The sequence below is a fragment of the Mus pahari genome, chromosome 4 (genome assembly GCF_900095145.1).
Source record: "Mus pahari chromosome 4, PAHARI_EIJ_v1.1, whole genome shotgun sequence".
NCBI lineage: Eukaryota > Metazoa > Chordata > Mammalia > Rodentia > Muridae > Mus > Mus pahari.
Window position 1 is genome coordinate 90,890,307 of NC_034593.1, and position 27,639 is coordinate 90,917,945.

Consider the following 27,639-nt stretch of genomic DNA (forward strand, 5'->3'; position numbering starts at 1 on the left):
TTTTAAAGATCAGAAGGAAAGATGTAAAAGTTGTTAAAGTCAGAAGTATGGGGTGGTTGCATATTCTAGCACACAGTATGGGAGAATAATGCCAGGCTCGGCTGAACGGTGCTATAAAACAGACTGTCTTCTTCCTACAGCAGCTCAGTGCCTACAGACACTGCCCATGGCCTCAGTCACTACTTGGAGCAGACTCCAGCTGACCTTGAACCTTAGATCCTAGGAATGGGGACCTGGACAAAGGTCAGGGAGATCACAATTCCCTCTGGATATTTTCAGCTTCTCCCAAAGATACTTTGCTCCTGGTAGACCCAGGTCCTATATAGAGGCCTCACTGTGCAGTTGCCACTGGGCAGCAGTCCTGGCCATATAAGGAAGCTACTTACAGAGCAACAGGTCTGGGTGAACACAGAGGCAAAGAACAGCCTGTGAGTCTCTGGGTGCAGCCAAGCCTTCCATGCCATTCCCTGCACACTCCGCCATGTACACACATGCTTTCTTCTGCTGAACGTGGCAGTTTCTTGCAGTCGGCCCTCATGTTTTTAAAGCTAATTTCCATCTCTGGTAACTCAAAAGAGTTTTGAAATAAAATATTTATCTACCCACAGTGACCAACCCTCAACAGCCATGATCACCACTGCTCAAAAAGGAAACAAGCAATCAATTCTTTACTTAATTTTAGAGATGAGCAGACAATTCGGGATCTCCGATGCGAACTTTCATGTGGTGGCAGCACAGCAGTGACCTTCAGAGAACAAGCACTGAGCCCTCTGCCCAAGTTTCGACCTCTATAAAGTGAGAACCAGAGCACACAGGAAGATGGCTCAGTCAATGAAGTACTTGTCACTCAAACAGGGGGACCTGAGTTCAGGTACCCAGTGCCCACATAAACTGTTTTGAATGGTGTTGTACAAGTGTAACCTAGTGTGGTGGGGTGGGGCAGACAGAGAGAGGCGGATTCCAGAGGTTTGCTGGTCAGCTTCAGTCTAGCTAGTTAAAGGTGGAAAGCCATTGAGGAAGACACTCAGTGTATACCTATAGCCTCCACACTTACACGCACACACATGCAGGCACACCTGAACACATGCAAACTCCTACACATGAACATGTATACATATCTACACCGCATACACATGCGGAAAAGAGAAAAGAAAAAAAATGGGACCATGATCACCACTCCGTCCCACCCCTTACCCTGGCCTGTGGTAAGGTTCAGATGAACCGGTGCACAGTACTTAGAACAGTACTTAGAACAGTGCCTGGTGTGTGGTGAGGGTCTCAGGTAATGTTTGAGGTAGGAAACTCTAGAAGAAACTTGACCATAACCATTCACCTCGCAAGGCTCACAAGAGAATTTCCAAATGTGTAAATATTTCCTATTTCTACCCCTTGGCGAAATGTCTCCCAGGGCCTCCAGGTCTGAGCCTTCTTTCCTTCTGAGGTTTCTGTCTTTATTTCTGGTGACTGGAGTTTTGGAAATAAATCCAGCTCATTATCTCAATTCTCCCAGCTTTTTCCCACATGGCTACCAGCATCCTCTCTTTTTTATTTTTTTATTTTTAAACACAAATTCTGTCATCCCATGGATCAGAATATTTTAAAGACTTATTTAATTTTTATTTTTGTGTATCAGCATTTATCTATCTACAAGTATATCTATACGCGATGTGCATGCCTGGTGCCTGCAGAGGCCAAAAGTGGGTGCTGGATACCCTGGAACTGGAGTTACCCAGTTGAGAAATGACATGCAGTTGGTAGGACCCCAGGTCCTCCAGAAGAGCAGCCACTGCTCGTAACCACTGAGCCATCTCCCCAGTCCTATGGAGCAGAATTCTTCAATGGATGCTTATCATAGATGGTAAACATTTCTCTCAGGAAGCTCCCCTATACGGATGCCACCCTGGTCCAAGCTGCCATTTCTCACCACCATTACTGCAGTAAGTCCTTCACTGGCTTCTTGGCTGTCTATCCACTACAATGCATCCTTTCAAAACCACACAGTAGATTATACTTCCCTCCGCCCCAAACTCTCCAGGCATTCCCCACTTCACCTCCAAATCCTTACTTAGTTTTCTAGACTCTACATTCTAATCCTCTCCCTCCGTGATACTCAGATACACTTAACTCTTAAGATTTCCTTAAACAGGCAAAAGCCAGTCTAACCTTAGGGCTTTTACAAGTTTTTGAAAATTATACACATGTATGTATGAGTACGTGTGTGTGTGTGTGTGTGTGTGTGTGTGTGTGTATGTGTGTGTGTGTGCATGTATGTGTATGTGCGTGTGTGTGTGCATGTATGTGTATGTGCACATGAATGCAGGTACTCATGGAGGATAGACACATCAAATGCCCTTGGATGAAACCTAACATGGTTGCTGAGACCTGAACACCTCCAGAGACTTTGCAAGAGCAGTATATGCTGAACACTTAACCACTGAGCTGTCTGTCTCTCCAGCTCACGCTTCAGGTCACTTGCATATCGTTTCAGGCCTGAACACTGGAGGTCATTCACCCTACTGGTTCTTCAACCAGCCTTTCCTGGTCCCCTAAAATGGTCCCATTTTTACTGACCTCAAAACCTCCTCTTACCAGTGGTCATTATACTGTATCTTATTATATGCACTCATAGGATATTATTATTATTATTAATCATCTATCTCTTCCCATTATGAGCAGTGACCATAATGTGTCTACAGCAGGGCCTGGTTCACAGCTAGCCATTAAGTATCTGCCAAATGGAAGACATGCAAGGTTCTTCATGACCTGGCCCATGGCTACCACTCTGGCTTCATTTCCTAACATCCTTCCCCACTAATGCTTATGCTTCAACAAAAAACAACCTACTTCCTTTCTGGAAGTGCCACCATGCCTGAGGTGCCTAGGGCCTCTGCTTCCTTGTCTCCTTTGGTCAGCATTACTTCCCAGCAACCGCCTTGCTCAGAGGAGCCTTCAGCACCATCTCCCCTCCGTGAAGCATCTTTCCCCCAGATCACTCAGGTACTCCCTCCTCAAATTCTACTGCACCCTGTACCACACCTGGATGGAAGCTATGTTACAGTGTCACTGGGGAACCAAGCTGGTGGAAGCAGATGCTTGAAAGAGCAAATTCTAATCTATAAACCCATGAGCCTAAGCAACGTCTTGCACTCAAGAACCTGGGTTGTCCTCTCATCCGAGTAAATGGAGATTTAAGATTTGGGTAGCGGAATTTCAACTTGCCAGCAGCAATCTGGTATTTAATACAGATTCCCCTTAATATTGTTAAATAGCGGCAAACGATACTTAAAAATAAATATAACTTGTACAAGGGAGAGCATATGGCAATTCTCAAATCAAGAAGAGTGTCTACAGAGCCACACTTGCCAATTTTTGTCACAACCTTTGGTAACAGCTGATGACTGAGGGAAAGAAGGGGAAGACAAAATTCCCTCTGAGTTTCCAAGTGCTACCAGTGCTTCAAATTAAGAGTCCTAATCGTTTCTGAGCCTAGACAATGTTACCATAGCTCTGCATAAAAATGTCTTTTATAAGGAATGACTCATGGCCAGTGAAGTGACTCGGTGGCTAAGGGGTACTTGCTGTGCCAGCCCAGCCACCCCAGCTCCATCTCCAAAAGGCATATAAAGGTGGAAAGCGAAGTCACTCTATGAGTTGTCCTCTGACCTCCACCCACATGCTGAGGCACGCATGCCCTTACACAGGCAGGAGGACACACTGGAGTAATAAATAAAATGGTTAAAATAAAACAACTTTTTTAAAAATATGAAGGTTTTATTTGTTCCCAGGGGTCAATAAAAGAAACCTTTATATGAAAGCCCTTTAGTTTAAAGTTTTGTTTCGTCTGTTTTATAGTCCAGGCTGGCCTCAAACTCGATGTCATGAATGCTGGGAGTAAGTGCTTGTGTTACCGGGCCTGCTGGAAACCATTCCTCCGCTAACTTTAAAGTACTGCTGGGAGTCAGCTGGGAGGGCACTTGCTTAAGGTGCGTGAAATACTGGGCTCACCGGTCAGCACTGCATAAAATGAGCCCAGAGGCAGAGGGATAGATGAGAAGCTCAAGGTCCTCGTCAGCTACACAGCCAAGTTAGCCTAATCTACACAGGAGTCTGCCTCAAAAAAATAAAGGACTATTGAGGACATTATCATGTCGCGTTACAAAAATCCACCTGAAAAAAGCTACCAAAATTTACTTTAAAAACAACAACCCACACAAACAGAACCATGATTTAAAAAAAAAAAAAAAGACCAACACAATGGAACAACTGTACTCTCCTGTTCCAGAAAACACAACCTACACAGGTATCTTTGACATTCTGGGCCTCAGAACACTTGAAATCTTCAAGACATAAGAAGGGCACACAGGAGGGGATGAAGAAGGCTTCTACACCAAATGAGCTAGTGCCCATCACCGTTGCTAAGAGCCCTGCACTTGCTGTGACAGCCCGCTCAGCTTGGGTCCCCTTAGAGACACATCAAAACCCTCCAGCCTCAGCACCCATTGATTTGGATTCTTGGTGGAACACAGTCCAAGGACGGAGTCACGTGAGGGGAATCTGAGTGCTTGTGAGAAAACTCCAAGAGGTCTTGGGACCTCAGTTTCTTCAGAACATGGAGCTGTTCTTGGAATGCATTTTTATGCTCCTCCCAGCATGTCAAAAGGAGTGGGGTTGCTTCAGATTGCTTGTTATTGCTTGCTGCTATTAATCATAGGCCTCTACAGGAAAACGTGTTTTTGCCGCGTGCAGCCTGTCCTGGTATGGTGACTGTACATTTTACTCATGTGACTCTTCTTAATCCTCAGAGTATAAGTTGTCTGATGCTGTAAATAAAGTTAGCTATTGCACGAGACTTTAGTCTGTCTCATTTCTTAGGATCCATTCTACCAGGTCCCCAATTAGAGCAGTAAACAGATTCTCATTTAATTGTCTTAAGTTCACAGGGAAAAAAAAAATATTTAATACAACTGTAGCTAACTTCATCTCTCATTATTCCAACCTTTAAGTCCTCCCCTCCTCCCAAAATATAAAATTCATATTTCTTTTTGTACCCTGGCTTGAAGGAGCATCAGTATTAAATATGACATTCAACTATGAAAATCATGTAGCATACATTGCAATTAATTATTTCCTTCCTTTTCTACTTCCATGCTGCCTTGTGAGTTTAGCCTTTTATCTTATCTTAAGGTTCTCTTTGCACTTGTATGTGTATTTCATTGTAAGTTTTTCATTGTAAGTTCTCTCGAATATTTGGAGGGGGAGGTAAATAAGGCAGAGATCTAAACAGTGGGTAACTCGGATTCCCCCTGTAGAGGACTGTTGTTTCTCATTATGATAAACTGGTGTGGATCGGACAGCTACCTTTGAGCAGCAGCATGGTGGTAGGGTTAAAGCAGCCTAGATCAATGCCTCCCTGAGGGATAAGTCACAGTCATGTGAACCCAATGGTGTCCCATGTCTCCGCTCTTGAGAAATCAATCAGTTCTCAAGTGATTTAAGTCCAAACACAGAGCCAAGCAATAACTCTCAAGTTCAGGAACACAATGAGGGCTAATCTGAAGAGCTGAAAATCGTCTTGGGAGGTGGGGAGTCCAGCTGAGAAGTGACCCTGGCAAGTGACACTGGGCTTCTTTCACACAATGTATCTCTCAAAGAGACATGTCCTAAGGCAGGGCAAATTGCTGGGATGCTAAACACAAAAGAAAAACTAACAGGTTAAACCATGAGGATAATCCCAGCACTTAGGAGGCTGAAGTAGGAGTGAGATCCTGCTTCAAACAACAAATCGCTTAGCAAGTGCATAAGCATTTTAAAACATCCTCACAGGAGGACACCAAAACTGGAATTCTGCATTCACAAAGCAAGGCAGGTAAAGTTTTTTGACTTTCAGCCTGGAAGGGCCAGGCTCCTGGATCAAAAGCAAAGCTGGAAATGGAACTAGAGCCAGCAAGATCAAGCCGTTCTTCCGAGTTAATCATCAGAGAGGGTGGAGTCTCTTGATCTACAGGTGCACTAGGAAAAAGCCTATCTTCTTGGTCAGCAGATGAGCTCATCCCAGGGAGAGGACAGCTTCTCCATGGTCAACTACTTCTTATGGGACAATCACAGTACTAGAACCAGGGCCAGAGAGACTGCTCCATGAAAGATCACTTGCCTGGTAAATGCAAGGCCCCTGGGATCAATCGCCACTACCACAAAGATTAAGTTAAAACAATGAGCTGGAAAGATGGCTCGGTAGTCAGGAGTGTGCACTGATCTTGGAAAGGAATTCAGTTCCCAGCATCCACTTCGGGAAGCTCATAATCACCTGTGACTCTAGCTCTGGGGGATCTTACACCTTCTTCTGGCCCTGGAGGGCACTTGCACATACCTGTGTATACACATGAACACACATATGCGTGGATGGAGGTAGTAATAAAAAAAGTTTAAAAATGAGATGCTAGAACCAAATCGCTACATTAAAAAGGAGAAAACACACAGCAGAGACAGAGCCAAAGGGACGGAGATATTGATGTTCCCAGAAATGGATGTTAAAACAACCATGATTTATTAAAGAACTAGCAAACAGGATTTTAACCTACTAAACTGGAATCTATTAAAATGGAATTTTAAATTCTAGAAATAAAAAATACAATAACTAATATTAAGGAGTCACAAAGTGGTTCTGTTAGCAGATTAGCTGTAGCATAAAAGCATCTAGTAAGTGGATCCAAAACACACAAAGGAGGAGGAAAAATATGAGGGGCACAATAAAAAGGTTACAAATGTGTGTGATAGTCCCAGAAAGTGTGAGAGGGAAACAAAATTCTTAAAGAGATAATGGCTGAGATTTTTCTTAAACCGAACGATACTATGTTGCAAAAACAAGCTACATTATATATCACAACCAGGATAAATTCGGGAGTGCAGCTCAGTAAAATTGCTGAGAGGCAGAGAAGGGAGCCATAGCACAACCGATAACTGACATTCAACAGAAACGATGCTCATAAAACCACCGAATGGCAGCCTTAAAGTGATTTTTCAAAAAGTAACTGCCAGCCTAGGGAAGGGGGATGGGAGACTTTTAAGTGCAAAGCAAAATAAATATGCTTTCAACCAATTCACCACAAGGAAAAGATAATTAATTGGCATCATGAAGAAACACTAAGTGGAGTTCTTCAGACAGAGAGATGGTTCCTCTTGAAACCATGATAACACAAGCAGGTGAAAAGATAACAGAAATGACTATGTGGATGGCACTACGGAAACTGACCAAATAATATCAGGGACATCTTTTGGGTTCAATATACACATATACATAAGCGTATATATGTATTCTATATACATAGTGGAAACATATGAATAGCAGGAAGAGTGTACTCAGTGGGCAAAGACACTTGCCACCGATCTCGATGGCCTGGGTCAGCCGGGGAATTGACTTCTGTAAGATGTCCTCCGACTCTGTGTGCTCACATACATAACACAGTGCAAAATAAATGAAAATGCAATCTTTTTTTAAAAAACTCAGTAGTAGACACTGAGAAGTCAACAATGGACAGGGTCTGTTGTTTTCAGCAACTTTAATTAAACTTAAATAATTAAATAAAGGGTACATTTAATTAAATAGCTTATAAAAATTCAAGCAAAACTAAAAACTTAGGCAAATTTCAACTTTTCTCCATTAATTCAGCTAAAAGTAAATTTGGCTGAAACAGTTACTGGTTAAATGTGTAACGAGGTGTGTCTTAATCTCTAGGGTAACCACAAAGATGAAAGGCTGGGGGCGTGGGGGGGTATACATCTGAAATCATAGCACTTGAGAAGTGAAGGTGGGAAGATGAAAAGCCTGGTCTGCATGAGATTCTGTCTCCAACAACAGCCAAACAAAGTACCGGGGTTGAAAGAGTAACCAGCTGGGGAAGAGACAGAAACGTATCTCCCACCTAAAGTCACCCGAGCACCTCCCAGGGATTTAGTTTGTAATACATCCTGTCTGCTTTATTCAGAGCATACTCTGTGTCTCTGAAGCCATGCTCTGAGCTGGGCACTGGTCAGAGGACTAACACACCGGCAGGTAGGAGTCCCTAGCCTACCACAAATGAAGAGGAAGCCTGAAGAGGGTCAGGCCAGCTTGAGTGAAAGACGGAGTCCCCAGCCTGGTGCCTTATGTGCTGAGCTATCATAGAACCCCACGATAAATCCATTCTGCCTCTGTGGATTCTGTCTGCTCTGAGAGGAGGAGACAAACGGCTGGAAATTTCTTCTGAAATATTTCATATTCCCCGATGGCAATGCGAAGAAGGCAGGCAAGAAAGCAACGGAAAAGGGAGTCGTGAAGAAATAAGAGTTCTAATAAGTAGACAGGTAAGCGATGGTAAAAGAGGCTTGTTAACATAATTCCAGAGGGGTCAGAGACTCGGCTCATTGGTTACCTACTGGTCTTTCAGGACTGGAGTGTGGTTCCCAATACTCACAGTGGGTAGCTCACAAGCACCTGTAACTCTAGCTCCAGGGCATCTGAGCCCCTCTTCCGGATTCCAAGGGCACCCACATAAACACACACACACACACACACACACACACACACACACACCACACGCACGCACCCACAAGTGCAAAAGGTAATGTCATCAGCTAATGGTTAACAATGGAGAGCTGATTCCAGATTACCATCTCCCCCCCCCCCTTAGAATATACAAGAATGTAATTAGATGCCTTCAGGATCCCTATATCTGGAGTAGCTGAGGAAAGGCAGGAAACGCCAGGCAGGTGAGGCTTTCAAGGTAAACAACTCCATATGCAATGAGCTCAGCAGTAAGTTCTACCGGCAAGGCAACCATTGGAGTCATTAAGAGAAACGAGACAATAAAGACCAAACTTTATTTATTGATCCTTTTCCACCTCCCCCTGATAGCCACGGGAAATAATTTTATTTCTCAGGTTATCATGAACATTATTCTAAATCAAGACCTGCAGAGTGTGGCCTAGCTACATTGCATTCTTGCAATCTGTTCCTGTTATTGCCCAAATTTTTATCATCTGGCTTTCAGATTGGAACCATTTGTAAGATATGTATCGGCTGCTATGATGACAGCGGTATAGGCAAAGCTGAGCCCTGAAATAAAGACTTTGTAGTGCTTCGGTTATCAAAGACACTGAAATGGCCCGGCCAGTATAGGAGACCAGGTGCCCGCGGAGTCCTAGAAAGACCTCCCTGTCCTCATGTGAGCTGGAGACGACCACACACAAAAGCAAACTTGCAAATCTTAATAGTGAATACCTCTACCGGAGTTCTTGCCTCAACAAATGAAAACCCTTTGTCTGCCTAAGTCTGCCTCTGAGAGATCTGGCGTCAGGGGAGCATGCCAATGTTCACCCAGACAGTCCCTCGGTGATGGGAATGCTGTGTGTACACATTAAACAAGTTACAGCCAACGGAGAATATGAAATAAAGTCACACATGGCAGTACTTCAAAAATGCCATCCCAAAGCAAAGATGGTTCTACTAGAATGGGCTCTAAAAAAAAAAAAGTTCAGTTAAGTGCCACCGAGTGGCGGCAGCGGCAGTGACTGCGCACACCTTTAGTCTCAGCACTCAGAAGTCAGAGGCAGGCAGATCTGTGAGTTTGAGGCCAGCCTGGTCTACAGAGTTCCACGATAGCCAGGGTTACACAGAGGAAACCCTGTCTCAAAGATTCCAAAAAAGCAGTTCAGCTAAGAGCTCACTACTGTGGTTAGAACATACAGTGTCTCCTATAAACTCATGTGTTTGAACACCTAAGTCTCCATATGGTGGTTTTGGGTGGTTGTGGAATCTTTTAAGAGGTTAGGGTCTAGCTGAAGAATAGTCTGGCTTCACCTCCTGTCTGCTCTCTATTTCCTGTTCTACCAAGAAGTAAGATGGAGAAGAACACCTGATGCACATTCTTGCCATGGAACGACCTGCCTGCCACCCTCTATCAAGGACCACACAGACCGAATCCACGAGCGCAAATAATCCCGTCCTCTCTTCCAACTGCTTCTTGTTGGGCATCTGTTCATGACAAGGAAACGACCAGTGTATTCAGATATGAATTATTAGTTCAATAGAAACACCATGCTAGGCCACAGGCACATGAGGTGCGCCTGGCATCTTGATGGGTAACAAACAATATAACGATATGCTAACAAGTGCTGTGAGCCTACAAGAAGCAAGCACGCCTTTCCAGGGGTGAAGGAGGCCTCATGCTGGGTCACTATTCTAACTGCATCTTTGAGAAACGGTGAGGTAACAGGGTAGCTGAACACAGGGGCGAATGGCTTCAACCATGATCCCCACGCAGAGTGGGTACCCAGAGCACACGTAGCAGCCATGGGTTACCCTGGGTCCTCTCCTCTACTGAACAACAGTGAAGGGAAATGAGAGTCAAAGCCAAAGGCGGCAGCTGCACTGAAGGGTTTGGGAAGCTAATAGCCAGTGAGAACCATTTTCCAAGGGAAAGAGTAGGGCGGTAGTCTTCAACCTTCTTAACACTGCGACCCTTTAACACAGTGCTTCATGTGATGGTGATCCCCAACCATAAAATTATTTTGTTGTCATTTCATAATCATAATTTTGCTATTGTTCTGAATCATAATGTAAATATCTGATATGTGGGATATCTAATACAAAAACCCCCAAAGGGGTCGAGACCCATAGGTTGAGAACAGCTGGTGAGGTTCAGACAGGTTGAAATGTCCACCAGGTAGCTGAAGAGATGGTGTAACTAACAGGTCACAGGGTGAAGAAGGGTGGTCCAGAGAGTAAAACCTGACTCTCTCAATAGTTAGTTCTTTTGTGATAGCTCCCAGGCCTGCAGGCCTCTGTGGCCATTTATATCCAGAAATCCCTTAGCCTTCACACAACATTCCCTGGGTCACAAGGGAGAAAGGAGGCTTGAATCCACCTGAATGAGAGAGAACTAACGGGTTCTTTCCAGCCAATGCTTCCTCTGCCTTGACTAACCATTACCTCCTGCATCTCAGACAATGATGGTACACAAGACTGTCAGAGGTGGAGAGCCTCTACAACCCAGGAACAGACTCTCAGGTCACCACGAACACGCAGACTGGACCATTAGCTAACTGAACTCAACCTGACAGTGTGCTTCCAGTTCTGGGGCCTCTGAGAGACCGTGGCAGGCTGAAGCCATAAATCTTTAACGCTGCATTATGAAACTGTGGGGCTTAGAGTGTGTCAACTTAGCTAAGCATAACTCTCCAGAGCCATCTTCTCCCTGTAACTCCGGGCTAGCGTTAGACAGGACAGAACTTCACCTAAGATTTGGGAGGTAGGAGGGAAGCCGAGGGCCTTCTGCTCTGGTGGTCCTCAAGTTTAAGGCAGGGGGAGACAGAGCAGAAGTGCTCTTGAGCCCAGCTTGTCCTTGCTCTTTGTCTCCTGTCTCTTACCAGATGTTGCTCTTAGGGACTCCATGACACCACCACCACCACTACCCCACCCCCCACCCCCGCCAGGACTACTGGGTATTTGGATGCCAGCACAGAAGTAAACAGTGAGGTAGATATCCTTCAGATCCCCAAAACTGTCTCAGGAGACTCCAACTGCTTGGGTCCTGGTTCCTCCCGTCTTCATCTTGCCCACCCACCCAAGCACAGGGGGGCCAATCAGTGACTGGCTCCTGACCAACTGAGTCCCCTTGCAACCTCACTTCTTCGGCTCTTCTGGTAGATGTGTGAAACCTAACTCCTATCCCATAATATTCATAGTAGCTTCACCTCCCTACTGGAACTTAACCTAACAGAGCAAACCAAATGCTGAACCTATGCCCTTAAGGACTCAGTACCAACCAGAACCACTGGATGGTTACAGTCTGTAAACTATAATCACATGATTCAATACTCACCCAGGAGAGGATTCAATAGGGAAACTGACATATGACCAAACGATATTTTTTTTAAGAGATGCAAAAAAACCACCTCGAGGCAATCTGTACCATTGACTAGACTAACCCAATAAACACAAGATGATTTAAAATGTCTCTCTGATCATGGACCACAGACAAGGCTGAGGCACCAGCTACCCATCCACAAGGATTACTTCAGCAGAGTCTATAAATTAACAGCTGCTGGAGACCTAGGCACTGCCTAGCATCCCTTGCAACTCAGCCATCCTTAGTCCTCTCCACCTATGAACTGGCCAGCACTGCCTGCCAAGTTCTGTGTGGACACCTGGTCCTCTCTGAGCCACACATCTAAAGAGAAGAGAGGATAGCATCAGGCTTAATTTAAACTCGCAAACGGACAAAGATTCCTGAGCCGAACCTGGGGTAACACTCCCCAACTCCCTACTTGGTTAGATTTTGTATTACTGTTTCTTAAACCAGTCTTTCCTCTTCCTCTGACTCATGCATCCCTCCTCCAGCAGGACCTAGAACCAGTTCTTGAAGTTCAAAGGTACTAGGGGTGGAGTAGAGTCTATCCCAGCTTCCCAGATAAGGCTCCGTAAGAGCTGAGTGTGAGCCTTTGTCATGTAGGGAATTAGATGGGAAGATTCTGGGTTTGTTTGTGTGACTTTTAAAGGAAAGATGGCCATTAATAGGGCAGGAATGAAACTGCCTTGCATCCAGAAACTCTTTGTGTAGACCCACTGTGTGTAGAACCATAGGAATTGATAGACCCCCTATTGGCCTATGAACAGGACACTGGTACAGCACAGATGGGGTTGGGGGTGATCCTGCAACAGGAAAAACATCAAGTAATTAAAGGAACCCAGAGCATTTCAGGGAAGTCTCAGCCTGAAAAACAAACAAAAACACTTGCGTTCAACTCTTATCACATGACATGAGAGACTCTTAATCAGAAGACATTTTCCCAAGACTCAGCCTTTTCCACGTAAAGACTCTACATACAGCCAGGCATGCCCCACCTTTTTATATAGAATGACCTCAACAAAGTCCAACCTGGGAGCCATGTGATCCAAGTTACTTAAAACAAAGAAACAAACAAATAGTATGCTTTAAGTTTATGGCTTTGTGTTGGACAACGTGTATGGCATGTGTGGCTCTTCTCGACTGCTTGCAGCACACCCTCTCCCTTACAAGTCATCCTTCACTCCAGCTGCAAGCTTTCTTTATTCATTCAAAGCCAACTTCCAGGAGAGGGTGGGGTGGCACACAACTGTAATCCCAGCACTTGGGATAAAAAAAAGGATCTTAAATTTGAGGCCAGACTAGGATTTATCATGCGCTTTCAACACCAGCCTGGTCTCCATAGGGAGACCTTGTCTCAAGAAAAAAAAAACAAAAACAGAAAATAAAACAAACAGCCAACAAGCTCTTATAAACCAGTGTATTTCTTTGCCTGCATTGTTCCATCTGCTTGGAAACCCCACCCCCTCTCAACCAGACAAAAACCTACTGAACTTCAGGATCTAATGAGCTTAAACGAGTCCACACTACTGAAACCTCAGTGCCCACCCAGACAGGGTTCCGATGGTGCCTACATAGGGCCAGCCCACCCATGAGCATTCCGGGCTGTCAGTCTCCCTCGCTGGATGTGAGATGAGAGGGACAGATGGCTTCCTGCACACCAAATCCCCAGCCCAGCTTGATGACGTGGTACCTGTGGCCACTTCTCACTCCACGAGGCCCTGGCATCTCAAAGGCATCATGAACCTTTGGCTCCTCACCCTGGTGGGTTAACGGGTACTTAATCTCATTAATTTTAGAAACAGTGCCTCGCTGAGCCATTTTCAACCAAGCTCTTAGCCGAGCTCCTCACCGAAAGTGAAGGGCACCTGTCTGCAGCAAGTGTGGCACCTGGCAAAGTCAACGAGATGAGCTGCAGGCAGCACGGCAAGCGACACCCTGCCAGTCTCCATATTCTCAACCCCAGCTCCCAAGATGTCACAGTACTCCACTTCGCGGTAGTAACAACCAGGTACCCAGGTGCTCCAGAGCCTCAATGAAAGGCTCTCTCTTAGACACGCCACTAAAGCCTTTAGAAAGGCATACACAGAGGCAGGGGTGACCCTGGCAGTGACACCAATGAGCAAAGCAGCACACCTGCCTTCTTAGCCTTTCTGCCAAGGCTCCTCTGTCTGAAGTAGCAGAATGCTCTCCACCTTAAACTCTCCTAAACTTTCAGCCTTTAACAATCACTGGGCATGTCTCCAATGCCAACTCTCTCTCTCCACTGATGTCAAACCTGTCAGCTATGGAATCAAGGGACCGTGTCTATGCCCTTATGTGCCCCAGGTTCTAGAATAATGACTGGCACAGGGTAGATAATAAATAATGGCTTGAGCGAGGCAGACAGTGAGACGTGGCACGGGCTTCAGGCAGCAGCTTCACTGTCCTACCCTGAGACGTGGCTCGGAGCTGGCTGCCTGCTACAACAGTGATGACAAGCAGACGGTCTGTGGTTGGGACCAACCCAGCCACAAGGTGCTGGAAACAAGCACTGGTGTGAAGGAAGTCTGTTCTCTTCTCTGTGAGCACTAGGAGGAGTCTTGGGAGTGGGGGGAGCAGATGCTGTTGGACGATGGGAGAGGCTATGCCAACCCCACAAAGACAGGAAGGGGTGGGAACAGTAAAGGGACAATACTGAGAATCTATAAGTGGTGTGTCTTACATACAAGCTGCCAAGAGATAATCAGAAAAAAAAAACAAAAAAAAAAACGAGACGATCAGAGGCATTCCACAGGAAGGATGGAGGCTTTCTTACTGTATGTATATGCATGTGTGTGGTGTTTGTGCATGTGTGTGAGTGTACATATGTGTGGTGTGTGTGAATGTGTGTACATATGTGTGGTGTGTGTGCATGTGTGTGCATATATAAGGAATGTGTGCATGTGTGTGGTGTGTGTACATTGTGTGGTGTGCGCATGTGTGTGCAAATGTGTGTGCATTGTGTGATGTGTGCGCATGTGTGTGGTATATATGCATGTGTGGTGTGTGCATGTGTGGTGTATGTGCATGAATGTGTTGTATGTGCATCTGTATGTGTGTTGTATACCATATAAACACTATATAATACGTACATATCCCACAGATACTTTCTAAGCATGTAAATAAATCCAAACATACAAAGACTCATGCTGCTACACACTGAGATGAACAAAAACCCTCCCTGCCTCTGTGACCCTCCAGGGACGCCTGAAGAGAAGAACTTCCCCATTACTGATGTACCAAGTACTTTCTGGGACTCATACTGATATTTCAGATTAACCTGTTTGTGGGAATAAATGGTTATTAAAGTGGGACTCCAATGAATAAGCTACATGACTACATAAACCTTGTTTCCGCAGAAAGCCTGCTAACATCCCATCCTTCCTCTAAAACTTATCTGTGCCTCTTCTCCGGGTGAGAGTCCTTTGAAGAAACACTGTGTTAAACGACCTAAGGGGAACATCAGTAATTGTTTGGTGAGCTGTTTTCCTTGTAAGAAACAACCAAAAATAGGCGTATGGCCTGACTTATCACCTTCATTTAACAGCCTTGCTTCCTGGAAGTCCCAGAAGGCTTCATGTGCCGTGTGCATGTGGCTAGGGCTGCTCTGTGGGCACTGAAGCTGCTGCCAACACCTTTCAGGGTGACTTTGCAACAGTCTTCCTCTCCACCCACTCCCCTGCCCAGAATTTAATATCCTCAGCCCCTGAGGAGTCTTACCTTCCCAGCTTAAGTCAGCTAATCCCTAAATGGGATGCCGGGCAGGCCATGTTCATCTCCTCCCATGGTCATTTTCCTACCTGAACACCTTGGCACTTGCTGGCTCACCTGCTCTGTGAACATTTCCCAGGATAATAGCTCCTGGTCCCAGATATACCCCTTTAATTCTGACAGTCCCATATGCACAGCCATCTAATAACTCATTCACTCAGATCCTTAAAACCATGAAGGATCCACCCCTCTGTTCAGTTACAACTGGCTCCATTTCTTCTTGGGGCTGCCTTTCTTAATTCCTTTGTCATGTGTCACAGTGTTGGGAACATGGTAAACATTCCCCGGTGCTGCAGAAGGAAAGCAGGAATGCCTTGTACTGCAAAGGAGACTAGCAGTCAGGCACAAATCATCTATCTGTTCCTTCTAAAGCCACGGCCATGCCCACGGACTAATATGACAAAGTACCCGCCATGTATCTGGCCCTGGGTCAGGCATCGTTGTCTTAACTTGGATTTACTGTATGGATTTCTCAATCAAGGATGACAGACTGTAATGTCTTCTAATAAATAAAAAAAATTTGGATGTTCCAGCTTTCAGAAAATGGAAAAACGAATAGCTGTGCCAAGTGCTTTTTTTAAAAAAAAGAAATTCTTCATTGCAATATAAGCTAAGAGGCAACACCCTGGATCCACACCAAATCTGATGCTGTTCCTGGTCATCCAGGGAACAGTGTATTTAGAAAGCATAGTCCACCCCATGAGCTCTAGCATAGCGGAAACAATGTATTTAGAAAGCATGGCCCACCCGATCAGCTCCAGAATAGAGCAAAGTAGCAAGCTACTTAGCTAACAGAATTCACCCCTAAAGGGGTCTCATAGTCAATATCAGCATACAGACAAGTAGGATAGCACTGCTGAACTTAACTGCACCTCAAAGCATCCAGGGAGGACTGGGCAACAGCCAGTCCTTCAAGCCATGGTCCAGAAGCACGGCTTCCGACCAGTATCTCACAAGCTTTCTAGGTTGCATCCCTCAGTGGGATGGTATCCAGCAACATGCCGACTTTCAGCCAAGGGGGAAGAAAATGCCCTGGAAACACCAGGGCACACTTAGCTTACTAGGTCATGCGGGAGGAAGGTGTGTCAGAATTTGAACTCCGCTACCCCTTTAGGAAGGGTGTCAAAACCAGAAAGAACAGTGTCAATGTTTAGACACATCTAAATATCCATATCCCTTCCTGCTGCATTGGACACGGTGACACGGACTTGCAATCCTAGAACTTGGGAAGGAGCAGGAAGACCATGAATTTGAAGCCAGCATGGGTGGGAGGGAGGAGGGAAGCAGTAAAGGAAGAGAGGGAAAGGGAGATAAACAGAGAGGGCACCGGCTGGGAACGTGTAAAAGTGCAAACACACTCCTGTAGGGCAGAGCCATCAATCAGGCTCCGTAGGAGACCCGACAGATAAAGGTAGAAAACAATACAAGTTACATTTCTGAAGGCTGAGACTTAATCACACAATTCCAACCTACTAACATCATAGATCCTCAATCTAAACTTCCACCAACCACAAATAGAAGACAGTAATACAGTTAAGGGTGGGCCACTTTGAAATGCTATATGGATTTTATCCTTTGGGTTTTTTTTTTTTTTTTAACCTAACAATCAGTTTGGAAGCCCAGTTGGCCTGGCGATGACCACCCCAGAACTCTAGAGAACCTAGAAAGAGATACCATCTCACAGCACAGGAAATGGGCCAGGATGAGGAGCAGTTGCTGATACATGGCAAGGCGAGCAGACAATATCCAGTCTTGGTGGCACCAACCAATGACCAGCCCCAGGCCAGTGAGACTCACCACCAAAGCATGGGCTGCCGACCCAAGCAGTGCTGGGGAAGATGGCAACGGGCCAGCAAAGCCAGGGTCAACCAAGAGACCCATATGGCCCACAGCAGGAGTCGGCATGCTCAAAGAAGTCTGGAGATAGAAGGGGAACCTTTCAGAACCTGCTAAACTAATCCTTATTACAGGGGCTAAGAGCTACTCAGCAATTTGTTCAAGGTCAAGAAACAAGTGAGGAGACAGAATAAGGCCAGGATCCAAGCCTCTGGTCTTAAAAGACAGTGAGAGGATTGTTAGCGCATGTTAGCTGCTTGTATCAACCCTTCCTAAGTGCAGAGATCCATCCGAATGATGTGTGAGCTTGAGTTCCTGCAGTTCTGTCACTTACAGTATGACCCTGAGCAATTTACCTCACAGTGCCTCAGTCCCTTCATTTAACAGTGGGGATAAGAACTGACCAACCTGGTGTGGTTACAAAGCCTGCTCAACAAGTCAATATGTGGGAAGTGCAATGCCTGCTATGAGCCAACTGCCACAGAGAAGGTGACAAGGGGCTTCCTAGAGAACTCTTGCTTGCTCCCTGGTGCCCAGGGTATCACAATCAGCAGTTGTCACCATTTCCCTTCCATTCCCAGGGCTGAGGTTTCTAGGAAATCACACGGCTCTTGCCTAAGCATCCAAGGGCAACCCTAGTCTGGTATTAGCACTAAACTGACCAAAGCAGCAGAAAGGCTCTCGTTAAATGCTTATTTGATGAGTGGCTGTCCCATCCATCACCCCACAGATTCTCTGTTGGCAATTCTAGACTGTGGACCCTCAAAGCCCTCTGCAGAGCCATCAAGCCTCGAAGTCTCAGTCACCTGTCTGTCCTACTTGACCTCCTTGGCCAATCTTCCCTGAGATGTTCTCCGAGGCTCCGAGTCCTTGGTGCCCCATCCTTCTAACCTCATTTCATGGAAAGGCATGATGTCATTCCTCCTACGTGCCAAATTTGGTGGATTAAACACAAAAGCAAGCTGGCAGCTTCCGCCGTATGCCCACACTACCCCGTCCTTCAGCGCTAACTCATGCCTCCCACATCCAGCAAGCCCAGCACTAACCCACCATGCTCACTGCCTCTGACCATGACCTTTACCTCAGCACTCACTGGGAAAGCCATGCTGCCGTCTATTGTGTGTGCTAAGCCTCCTTGCAGACTAGAACACCTCACTCATTCGTGCATCCAGGCCTCCTTGGAATCTTGCTCAAACACAGGCTCAGATTCAGCACACTAGACTGGATCGGGAGAGTCCAGGTGCAGCTGTGCTCCCAGGTCACACTAGAAATGTATGTGCACTGACTGGAACATCTGCATTTTAAACATGATTTTTACACTGATGATAACCCTACAAGAGAGGAATTCTGCCCATTTCCCAGAGATGGAAAGTGAGGTTTCAAAGTAGCAAAGAAACTTGTCTATGGTCCACAGTGCCGGAGGCGGAGTTCGAAGGAGGGCTGGTTCCAAAGCCTAAACCCAGTCTTTGTTCTCCATGGAGGTCATTTTCAACCCGGAGTTGGGGTGCGATGAGTAGAGTACCAGGTATAGAAATAGCTTTTAAAACATACATGTAATGGGTGTCTGGAACAGATTACTGAAGGCTTCTTAGGTACTATAAACAGAAAAGAGATGGGCCGAGCCTGGTGCTCAGAGGTGGAGCACTTGCCTAGCGTGCACCAAGCCTTGGGTGGGAGGTCCACCACCACAAACACTTTTCCTTTCTTTCCTTTTTTTAAATTTTTCAAAAAGTCACCCAAGGGAGTTAATGAGCTGGCTCAGTAAACGAAGTGCTTGCTATGCAACCAAGAAGACCTGAGTCTGATTCCTAGCACTCATGTAAAAAGCCAGGCATGATGCACATTTGTAACCCCAGCACCAGGGTGGTAAAGAGAGATGGATCCCTGGGGCCTGCAGGCCAGTGAGTCACAGACAGACAGACAGACAGACAGACAGACACACACACACACACACACACACACTCAGAACACATAAAAATAGCCATCTGGGAATAAGTTAACTCTACTGATCCAGACATTAGATAACACCCAGAAACTTTAAACATGCAGAGAAGAAATGAGACATACAGAAAACTTCTCCCTACAATGTCTGGGAACTATGGTGACATTCTAGAGCAGCAAAGGCTACGAGGATGCAGGGACCGTGCTCCACACTACACCACTCCTGCCAAACTCTGCCTGCACCTCCTCATCTCTGTTTGGGCTCTCCCTGAGCTCCAACCTCATTGTCCCTGTGCTGTGGAGTCCGCCGAGGGCCCAGTCAGGGTTAGCCCCTCTCCAGCCTGTTCCCCAGGCAGCTCTTCCACATGCTGGTGTCTCCTGGATCCTACTGAACAGGTACCACCTCGCAGTGGTCTTCTACTTGGCACCCCTTAGGGAGGCCAGTGACAGCCTCTGCGTCAAGAACGGCCTTACCTGCTCACTCTCAGCTCTTGTTTTCAAACCCACCTTTACAACACAGCAAACTTTAGTGTCCCGAGCTCAAGGGCAACCTCGTGAGGGCTGCGCTCACCACGAACCTCCACGCCAGGCCTACACTTGTCTCTCCATCCTTCTGGTCTGCAGCAGCACTTTCCGCCTCCACTCCCTGTTTAGCAAGCCAGCTCCCACTCGGCTCTGCTTCTCACAATAGGATGCTCGGCTGGCTCTTTGCCCAATCCTCTGATGATGACTTCTAGAACTTTCCCTGCCGACCTGCTGCCAACCCAACTCATTCACCCACTTTCTGTGAAGGTCCTAATCCCACAACTAATAGGGTAGGGCTGAATCTGCCCTGCTCCGCTCACTTCAGACTCCCCAGCACTCAAGATGCCCAATCTGTGTAAATGACACTGGCTCAGGGTCTGCTGAGAGGACAAATGAGCTGCACACCATGAGTGTGTCACTAGCTGCTTGCCTTCCTCCCTTCCTCCTTCCTTCCTTTCTTTGTTTTCTTTTCTTTTCCCCCCTAAAGTCTTGCTAGACAGCCTGAGGTAGCCTTGCACTCTCACTCTTCCTGCTTGTGCCTCCCAAGACTGAGATTACCAGTAGAAAACAGCAAATCTGACTCCATTTCCACCTTCAAAGCGCTCATTCCGAGGAAGGGATGGGAGTGCTGAGGTTCCCTAGGAGAAAGTGGTAGCTGCTAGCCTTTACCACTGCACACTCAGGCTCAAGATCCTAGAGTGGCCTCTGATCGTGGACTTCCAGGGTCCACACACCAGAAATCCTGATGCACCTGCAAGCCTCATAAAACTGACAGGGATTCCTTACCCTGGTCCACAGGCTGCAAAGTGCTGGCTTACTCCAGCTTTAAACGAGAACAAGGAAGAGCCGTTTCCAACATATTCTTGGCTCATGGTCGCTTTTAAGGTCTGAGAAGTAACCTATCCGGCTGCAAAGTGCCTCTATGTCATTTAGCTTCCATGGCAGCACGCCTTCTGCAATGAACCTTGAACCTGTGAGCACGACTCTGCTCTTTAATGTTCTCAGTCAGATTCACCCAAGACAGAGCAGCATCCGACACATGGTCCCTCGGTCCCCTGCAACGTTCCAAGTGATGCTGACGTGTCCACGTTCCAGCTGCTTGTGAAGGTGTAAAACAGGCTGCAGGTAGAGCCTTGGAATACTTAAACTTGAATCATGCCACGTAGCGACTCCATCACCCAGCACAAACACTCAGGGAACACTGAGTGAAATAAACACTCAAAGAACATAAACATACACTTCCATTGTCTTGTCTCCTGGGAATCACACTGCTGTATGTGACGAATTTGCCACTGGGTCTGAGTCTGCTCCTTCCCCAAGTCTACAGTTGGTATGTGTGTGTGTGTGTGTGTGTGTGTGTGTGTGTGTGTGTGTGTGTTGGGGGGCAGAGGGGGTAACCACCACCAACTCTGCCAACTCTAGCAGTTCGCCTTTTCCAGAAGATAAATTATTTAGATTTTTTTTTGCCAGTTCAAGTGATTTTCCCACAGCAGAGTCAAATGGCCCAGCAGCCCTGCCTTAAAGAAACCAATGCAATTAAACCAAACAGCTATGAACTGGTCCTGACAGCTTCTACCAACTTCATTTGATAAAGTGAGACACAGACACACTCCGACAGACAAGCCCACACTTTACTCACTGCCAGACACAGCGCCAATCCATACATATAGAATCATCTATAGGAGAAAAATCAGCTCAGCAGCTCATCACTAAAACCAAATAGCCATATAAAAGCCGCCTAGCCCGACTGCCTTGTAAAGGATACCACTGACAACCACCGCTCCTATCCAGCAGGCTAATAAGAATAATTATAGCCAGGGCAGGCATTAATCAGCTTGGCAGATACAGGAATTCTGTTAACAAGACTGAAATAAGTGCCAAGAAATCTCTGAAGACCACAGCACTTCAAAGGCTGTTTAAGCTAGAGGGATTCACGCGTGTTTCTCCTGCGAGCCTTCCTCCTTACGCAGTGCCCTGTGGAGCAGCAGCAGACTTCCTCTGAGCCCCATTCCTCTGAGCGGGCAATGAGGACCTGCAAGGTTGCAGGTTGTCACATCTGAGAGGTGCATGCTGACACCATTACTCCATTCTGCATTGCACCCGGGCCCCACACCCCCCAGATCCTATTTTTAATTCCAGCTTTGTATTCTGACCATGATCATCTTTTCTTCATCTAAATCTCAAACAATGGGCAGCACGCGGGCACGGTGAACAGCGGTCAGCTGATCCTTAGCACCGACGGGATGGAGTCCTGCTATGACTGAACATGTTGTTTCACTACTCTGGGCACCTAGTTCCTCATCTAAAAGGAGACAATAACTGAGCCTTTCCCAAGATCTGAATGACTGACAGATCCTGACTCTCAAGTGATAGCTACTGGTGCTCTGTGCCTGCTAGGTGCACAGAGACCTTACAGAAGAATAAGGCTGAGGGTGAGGCTCAGTAGTAAAGTGTACAAGCTTCCAGTTCAGTCCTTAGCACCCCCCCCCCAAAAAAAAAAAGAGGACAAAGTTTATCTAGTGCCATGCATCCTCCATGAGACTCCTTGGTGTCTCCAAACCCCAAATCCATCCTTCTGTTTTCCACGGTAGCTGGCAGATGGCTGCCAGGTTCCACTGTGTTCTTTAGCTTCCCTTGCAGCTAGTGTGACATGGAACTAAATTGTCTCCAACAGAATACACACAGAAATGATGTCACTTCCAGGCTTTGCCCATGAAGTACCCATTATAACATCCAAGCTGTCTCCCTCCTTTGTGGGGCTGGAAAAGTAAGGATGACAGATAAAGTGACCCTGAAAACCAGGGTGAGGGGTCACCAACCTGGGGACCAGAGGGCTGTGTGAAACAAGGGCCTACCCAAACTCTCCCTCAGAAGCATGCCACTGTTACAGAGGAGGGAATGATCCTGCTGTTTGAACCACTCCACCAGGAGTGTGCAATTAAGGCAGCAGAGCCTACCTAATTAGCATAATACCCTTTTACAGCAATGGAATTTGAAAATATAGGTGTGGTGCTTTTCATCATTTAAAAGCTATCTTAGCAGATTTGCATTTTTAAAAAGAAATGTAGAGAATCTATTAATGACTCTCATGGCTACCCACAAATAATAAAATAAGAAAAGGACATACCCATCTATATGTGCTCAGTTAGTCAAACACATCCTATGAGTTGTACAGCCTAATATTAAGAGAATAGAGAGAGAGCAAGACCAATGGGGCCCTGCCTCTGGAGGATAATCAGGTGGGGATGTAAGACTTGGGAACAGGAGCCATGACATAAATAAGACAAAGGAAGCCTGGCCAGCCACAAGGAGCCAAAAATTCACAATTCAGACTGCTCCACACCTTCCCTAATACCCCCTACCCTGCCAGTCATCTTTCTCTCCTCCCCCTCCTCCTCCTCCTCCCCCCCTCCTCCTCCCATCTCATGGAACAACTCAGGTGCCATTTCTGAAGGAGCGGTGCACTCCACTCACCCACACTTTATGCTTTTCCCCAGAGCCCTGGGACGCTCTTCTATCCTTTCTTCCAAAATTCTAATTATTCTCAAGGCTCAGCTCATATGTCACCTCTTCAGTAAAAGCAATGCCAAACCCCAAGTCAAAATGAACCCCTTCCTTTCCGCTTCTCCCCAGTGCTGAGCTGGGGTCAGGGCTTACACTGTTTTCTACCACTGTCTACACAGCCCAGTCAAGCACCCAGTGCAGTGCTATACCTTGGTCACTGCCGGCTGGGGCTGAGTGGGTCTTGCCCTCTGGTCGGTGGGCTTAGTGAGAAAGCTTCAAGGGGAAGTGAGCTTCAGAGGCAAAGGGGCTTACACAGGAAAAAGAGGGGGCAAGAGGGCTAGAAGGCTCAAGAGAGTCCATGAAGAGTAGCCAACAGGTGCTTAGAATGAAATCTCTAAAGCAGAAAGAGGAGAAAGCGAACACAAGAGACCTCTATCTCCTTCAAGAAAAATCACAAGAGCTCAATGCACACAGGTGGGAGCCCCGAAATCATCCGTTGGAAAAATGGTAACCTTAGAGGAGAGCTGGAGAAAACCTGTCAGGCGAGGGGTCAAAAGTTGTCTTCGTGAGGAGCCTCCAAGGCCTTGGCTACAACAGGGGAAACACAGTGTGGGGGAGTGGGGTGTGGGGCTCACTCAGAAGGATGGACACAGTTTGAACTTGTGCTTGGGGAAACCTACAAAACAAAGGGCTGGGGTTCAGGTAGAGCCCACAAAGGGGTTGCCATACAAGCAGCAGTGACATCATGATTCCATTCCAGCAGCAAGACCCGAGGGAAGACCATCTTGCTTATCAACACACTCCACTTCCAGGCTCAATGGATGTGGAAAATGATGCTACACTGGGAAGCTGCCTCAGAGGTGAGGCTGAAACTGCACCTCGTGAGGTAACCAGGGCATCATCCATTTGTAGATGGCACATCAATGGTTCAGAAAGGTGGATCTGGGCAGTCCCATCCAAAAGTCTTTCAGTCTCCTCAAGCCTGGACGCACGGGTATACCACCATGAGTCCCCCAAGCTGTGCTTTCCCAACCCTGGGCTGTTGGTTGTGGTTTGTTTATTCGTTTGGTATGAGGGATGGAATCCAGAACCTGGCAAAGATCCACAAGCACAGAGCTACAACCCCAGGCCCCCAAGGGCATCCTTTTTAAACTTCTACCTCATGCTACCCTCTTAACTGGTTCATCCACAGACTGCACACTGACCACTCTAGAGAGAGTCAGTCACATAAACCACAACGGGAGTAGCAGATGGGAGTGGTGCCCCCCGAGCAATCTGTGCAGTCATAGGCCACGACCCTGCATGACCCAGACATATAAGCCAATTAAATGGTGGAGACCGTCCCCAGCCATGTGCAACAAATACACAACTTACAAAGACAGGTGCCTGGCAGGGGACGTTTAAAGGGACTAAGATCAGAAACCACAGAAGACCACTGGATGTTTTCTGCACATGGGTTGTGGCTGGAGAATTGTGTCCAGGGGAGTTCTTGGAGGGAGCCATTTCCAGAACACCCCTCCGAGGTGAAGTATCACAGTAGCAGCCAGGACTCATGGGGGGCTGGGACAGTAAAGTCCTAATGCCAGCAGAAGGGGCGTGGTGGAGGGAGATCCCCACGGGGATCCTCAAACCATCAGAAGTGCAGTCATTTGGCCCCTGTGCAGCTGAGGCCTGGCTGGGGTAGACAACACACACCATGTGCTCTGAGAAAAGCTTGAGATACATCTGCAGGGGCTTGGAAGGGAACCCAGGGTTGGGTCTGGAATTCTGCTTGTCGTAGATGACACTGGTCACAGGGAACCACGCATATAACCACACTTGGGGATCTGCCTTCCTGAACCAAGGCAGGCATTAAATAAATACATCAAGTGGCTGGTTAAGATCACCCTGTGTATCTACGTGAAGATGGTGTCTGTGTAAGGAGTGAATGGAAAATGGAGAGGGGGGGGAGCCCAGGAAAGATTCCTTGGGTGGGTGAGGGGGTACTGGGCCAAACCACTGAGAGGCACCAAGGGTTTCCAGAGGGTAAAGAAGAAAGGGGCAGTAACGAGGGAAGTAACAGGTAGAAAAGTTGGAAAAGCTGGGCTCTCGGGTCTTTGTGTATAAATCCGAGCCTAGCTAGCTTCAGGAGACGCTGGAAGGCAACGCTGAGGCAGATATGGCTAGATGGCAGGGATGGTACAAGACTGTCACAGTAACGATGGGCTACCCAGTGACCTTCGTGGAAGGAAGTTGGATTCCCTTGGTTCCCTGGAAAAGCAACTCAGCATGGGCTAGCGAGTGAAGAGCGATCCCGACCGGCCTCGGCTATGGCGGGACACAGCAAAGGCTCACATTTCCGCCCAACCGGGCACGCGGGCCGGGGCCGCCCGCACCTTCCGGGGCCGAGAGTTCAAGGTGAGCCCGGCTCCCGGTGGCCAACAGGTAGAGAGCGCTGTGGGAGAACCAGCCACGAGCCACTCCCCCGGCACACGTGAGGACCCGGCTCGATCAGGCCGGGCGGCTCCGGATACCCGGAGCGCGGGCCCAGGAGGATGTGCACCGGGCTCTGATCGGCCCCACATCTCTCCCCGCCCGGCCGCCGAACGGGCGCTCTGGATCCTGGTCTCCCGGGAGCCGCCCCGGACGCCTCCGGTGCCCCAGGCCGGGAGCGGCAGCCGCGCCCCCCCGGGACCCAGCGCCCCGCCGCGCCCCGCCGCGTTCCACGCGCACTCACCCAGCGACAGGAGCGCCAGCAGCAGCGGCCTCGGCGCCGGGCGCCCCATGCTCGGCCGGCGGGAGCGACTCTCCGCCTCCTCCTCCTTCCCCGCCGCCGCTCCTCCTCCTCCTCCTCCAGCTCCGGCTGCTCCAGAGTCGGCTGCTCCGCCGGGCCGCGCGCCTGCTCCGCTCTCCCCGCCGGCCGAGCGAGCCCAGCGCCGGCGCGGACGTGCGCACCTGGCTCGTCGCGGCCCTCCTCCGCCTCCTCCTCCTCTCCCGCCCTCCGCCAGCCGCCGGGCCCCGGAGCCGGCCTCGCCGATCCCAGGGCGCAGCAGCCCGGACCGCCTCCCGAAAGCAAAAGGGAAGAGCCGTGGCGTCCGCCCGCCCGCGCCTCCCACCCGGCGCTTTGCCAGCAACAAACACAAACTTTCCCAAGCCCCTCCCCGCTCCAGGTAACGGAGGAGGCGCTGGGGCCACCCGCTTAAAGGGGAGGAGACGCCCGAGCCCACCCAGCCTTCCCCTCGGGCCCCCACCCCTCGAGAAACTTTCCTCCGACCTTTAAAAGTTGGCCTGGAAGACTTGTCTGGAAACCTCATCTTTTGGGCCCTATCCCGGGACGCCCGGCATTCCTGCGCCGTGGAATCCCCACGAGTGTCTCGCAGCCAGCAACCCACACGTACACCCTCTGGTCTCCAGCTAAGCATGCCACCAGCCACCTGCTTAGCCCTTGCTAAAAATAATTACACAGATAGGATTGAAAGAAGCTTCAAAGGCAGTGAATTCCCACCCCCTCATGGTCCAGAGGCCTGATGTGCTTGGGAGAGTTGGCCAGGGACTCTCAGCCAAGCATCAGATCCAATAAGGCTCTAACCCACCACTCTGTAGTTGGGTGGGCCTGCCTCCTTCCTGGCCCACCTCCCTCCTCTCCAGGGTCCCTGTGGTACTAATTAGAACAACTTCCAACGAAGGTACCCATAAAAAAAAGAAAAGAAAACCCACACCATCTATTATTAGCCGTAGTGCTTCAAATGGTATGTCTGCCGCCTGAGACTATATTCATTGCTTTAAGTGGACACAACTGGGTTTCCATTAAAGACTCTTTTTTCCTCCCACAATAGAGTTTTGTGCTTTGGATTTGAATACAAAAGACTCCACCGCTCTGGGGGAAATCAGCGTTCCTTGTTTAAAGCTCCCAAGCATGAATCAGACACTCAGAAAGGCTCACTGGTATCCAGTGACCCCCTCCATCGCCCCGGCCTTTCATTAATATATGTAAAACAAATCACAGATGTTCCTGGGGAAACTGCCCTCTTTGGTGCAGAACATTAAGCTTGTTCTGATTTCCACAAGCGTTTCTCATTTCTGCTAACTGACATGTGACTGACTGGCCAGGTGTGAAACCTTCGGAAAGAGACTCTTAAAAATTTATTCCCAGCCAGGCGTGGTGACCTCCACTGCACTC

The 27,639-nt window shown here is 47.8% G+C and overlaps 1 protein-coding gene across 1 annotated transcript in view; it reads right to left on the reverse strand.

Moving 5' to 3' along the window:
• Positions 1 to 26,299, reverse strand: part of Ptgfrn (prostaglandin F2 receptor inhibitor) — a 74,167-nt gene extending 47,868 nt beyond the window's left edge. The window contains exon 1 of the mRNA XM_021195966.2: positions 26,197 to 26,299. Within this exon, the coding sequence (XP_021051625.1) occupies positions 26,197 to 26,245 (49 nt within the window). The 5' untranslated portion in view covers positions 26,246 to 26,299. The remainder of the gene's footprint in view (positions 1 to 26,196) is intronic.
• Between the last annotated feature and the right edge of the window lie 1,340 nt (positions 26,300 to 27,639).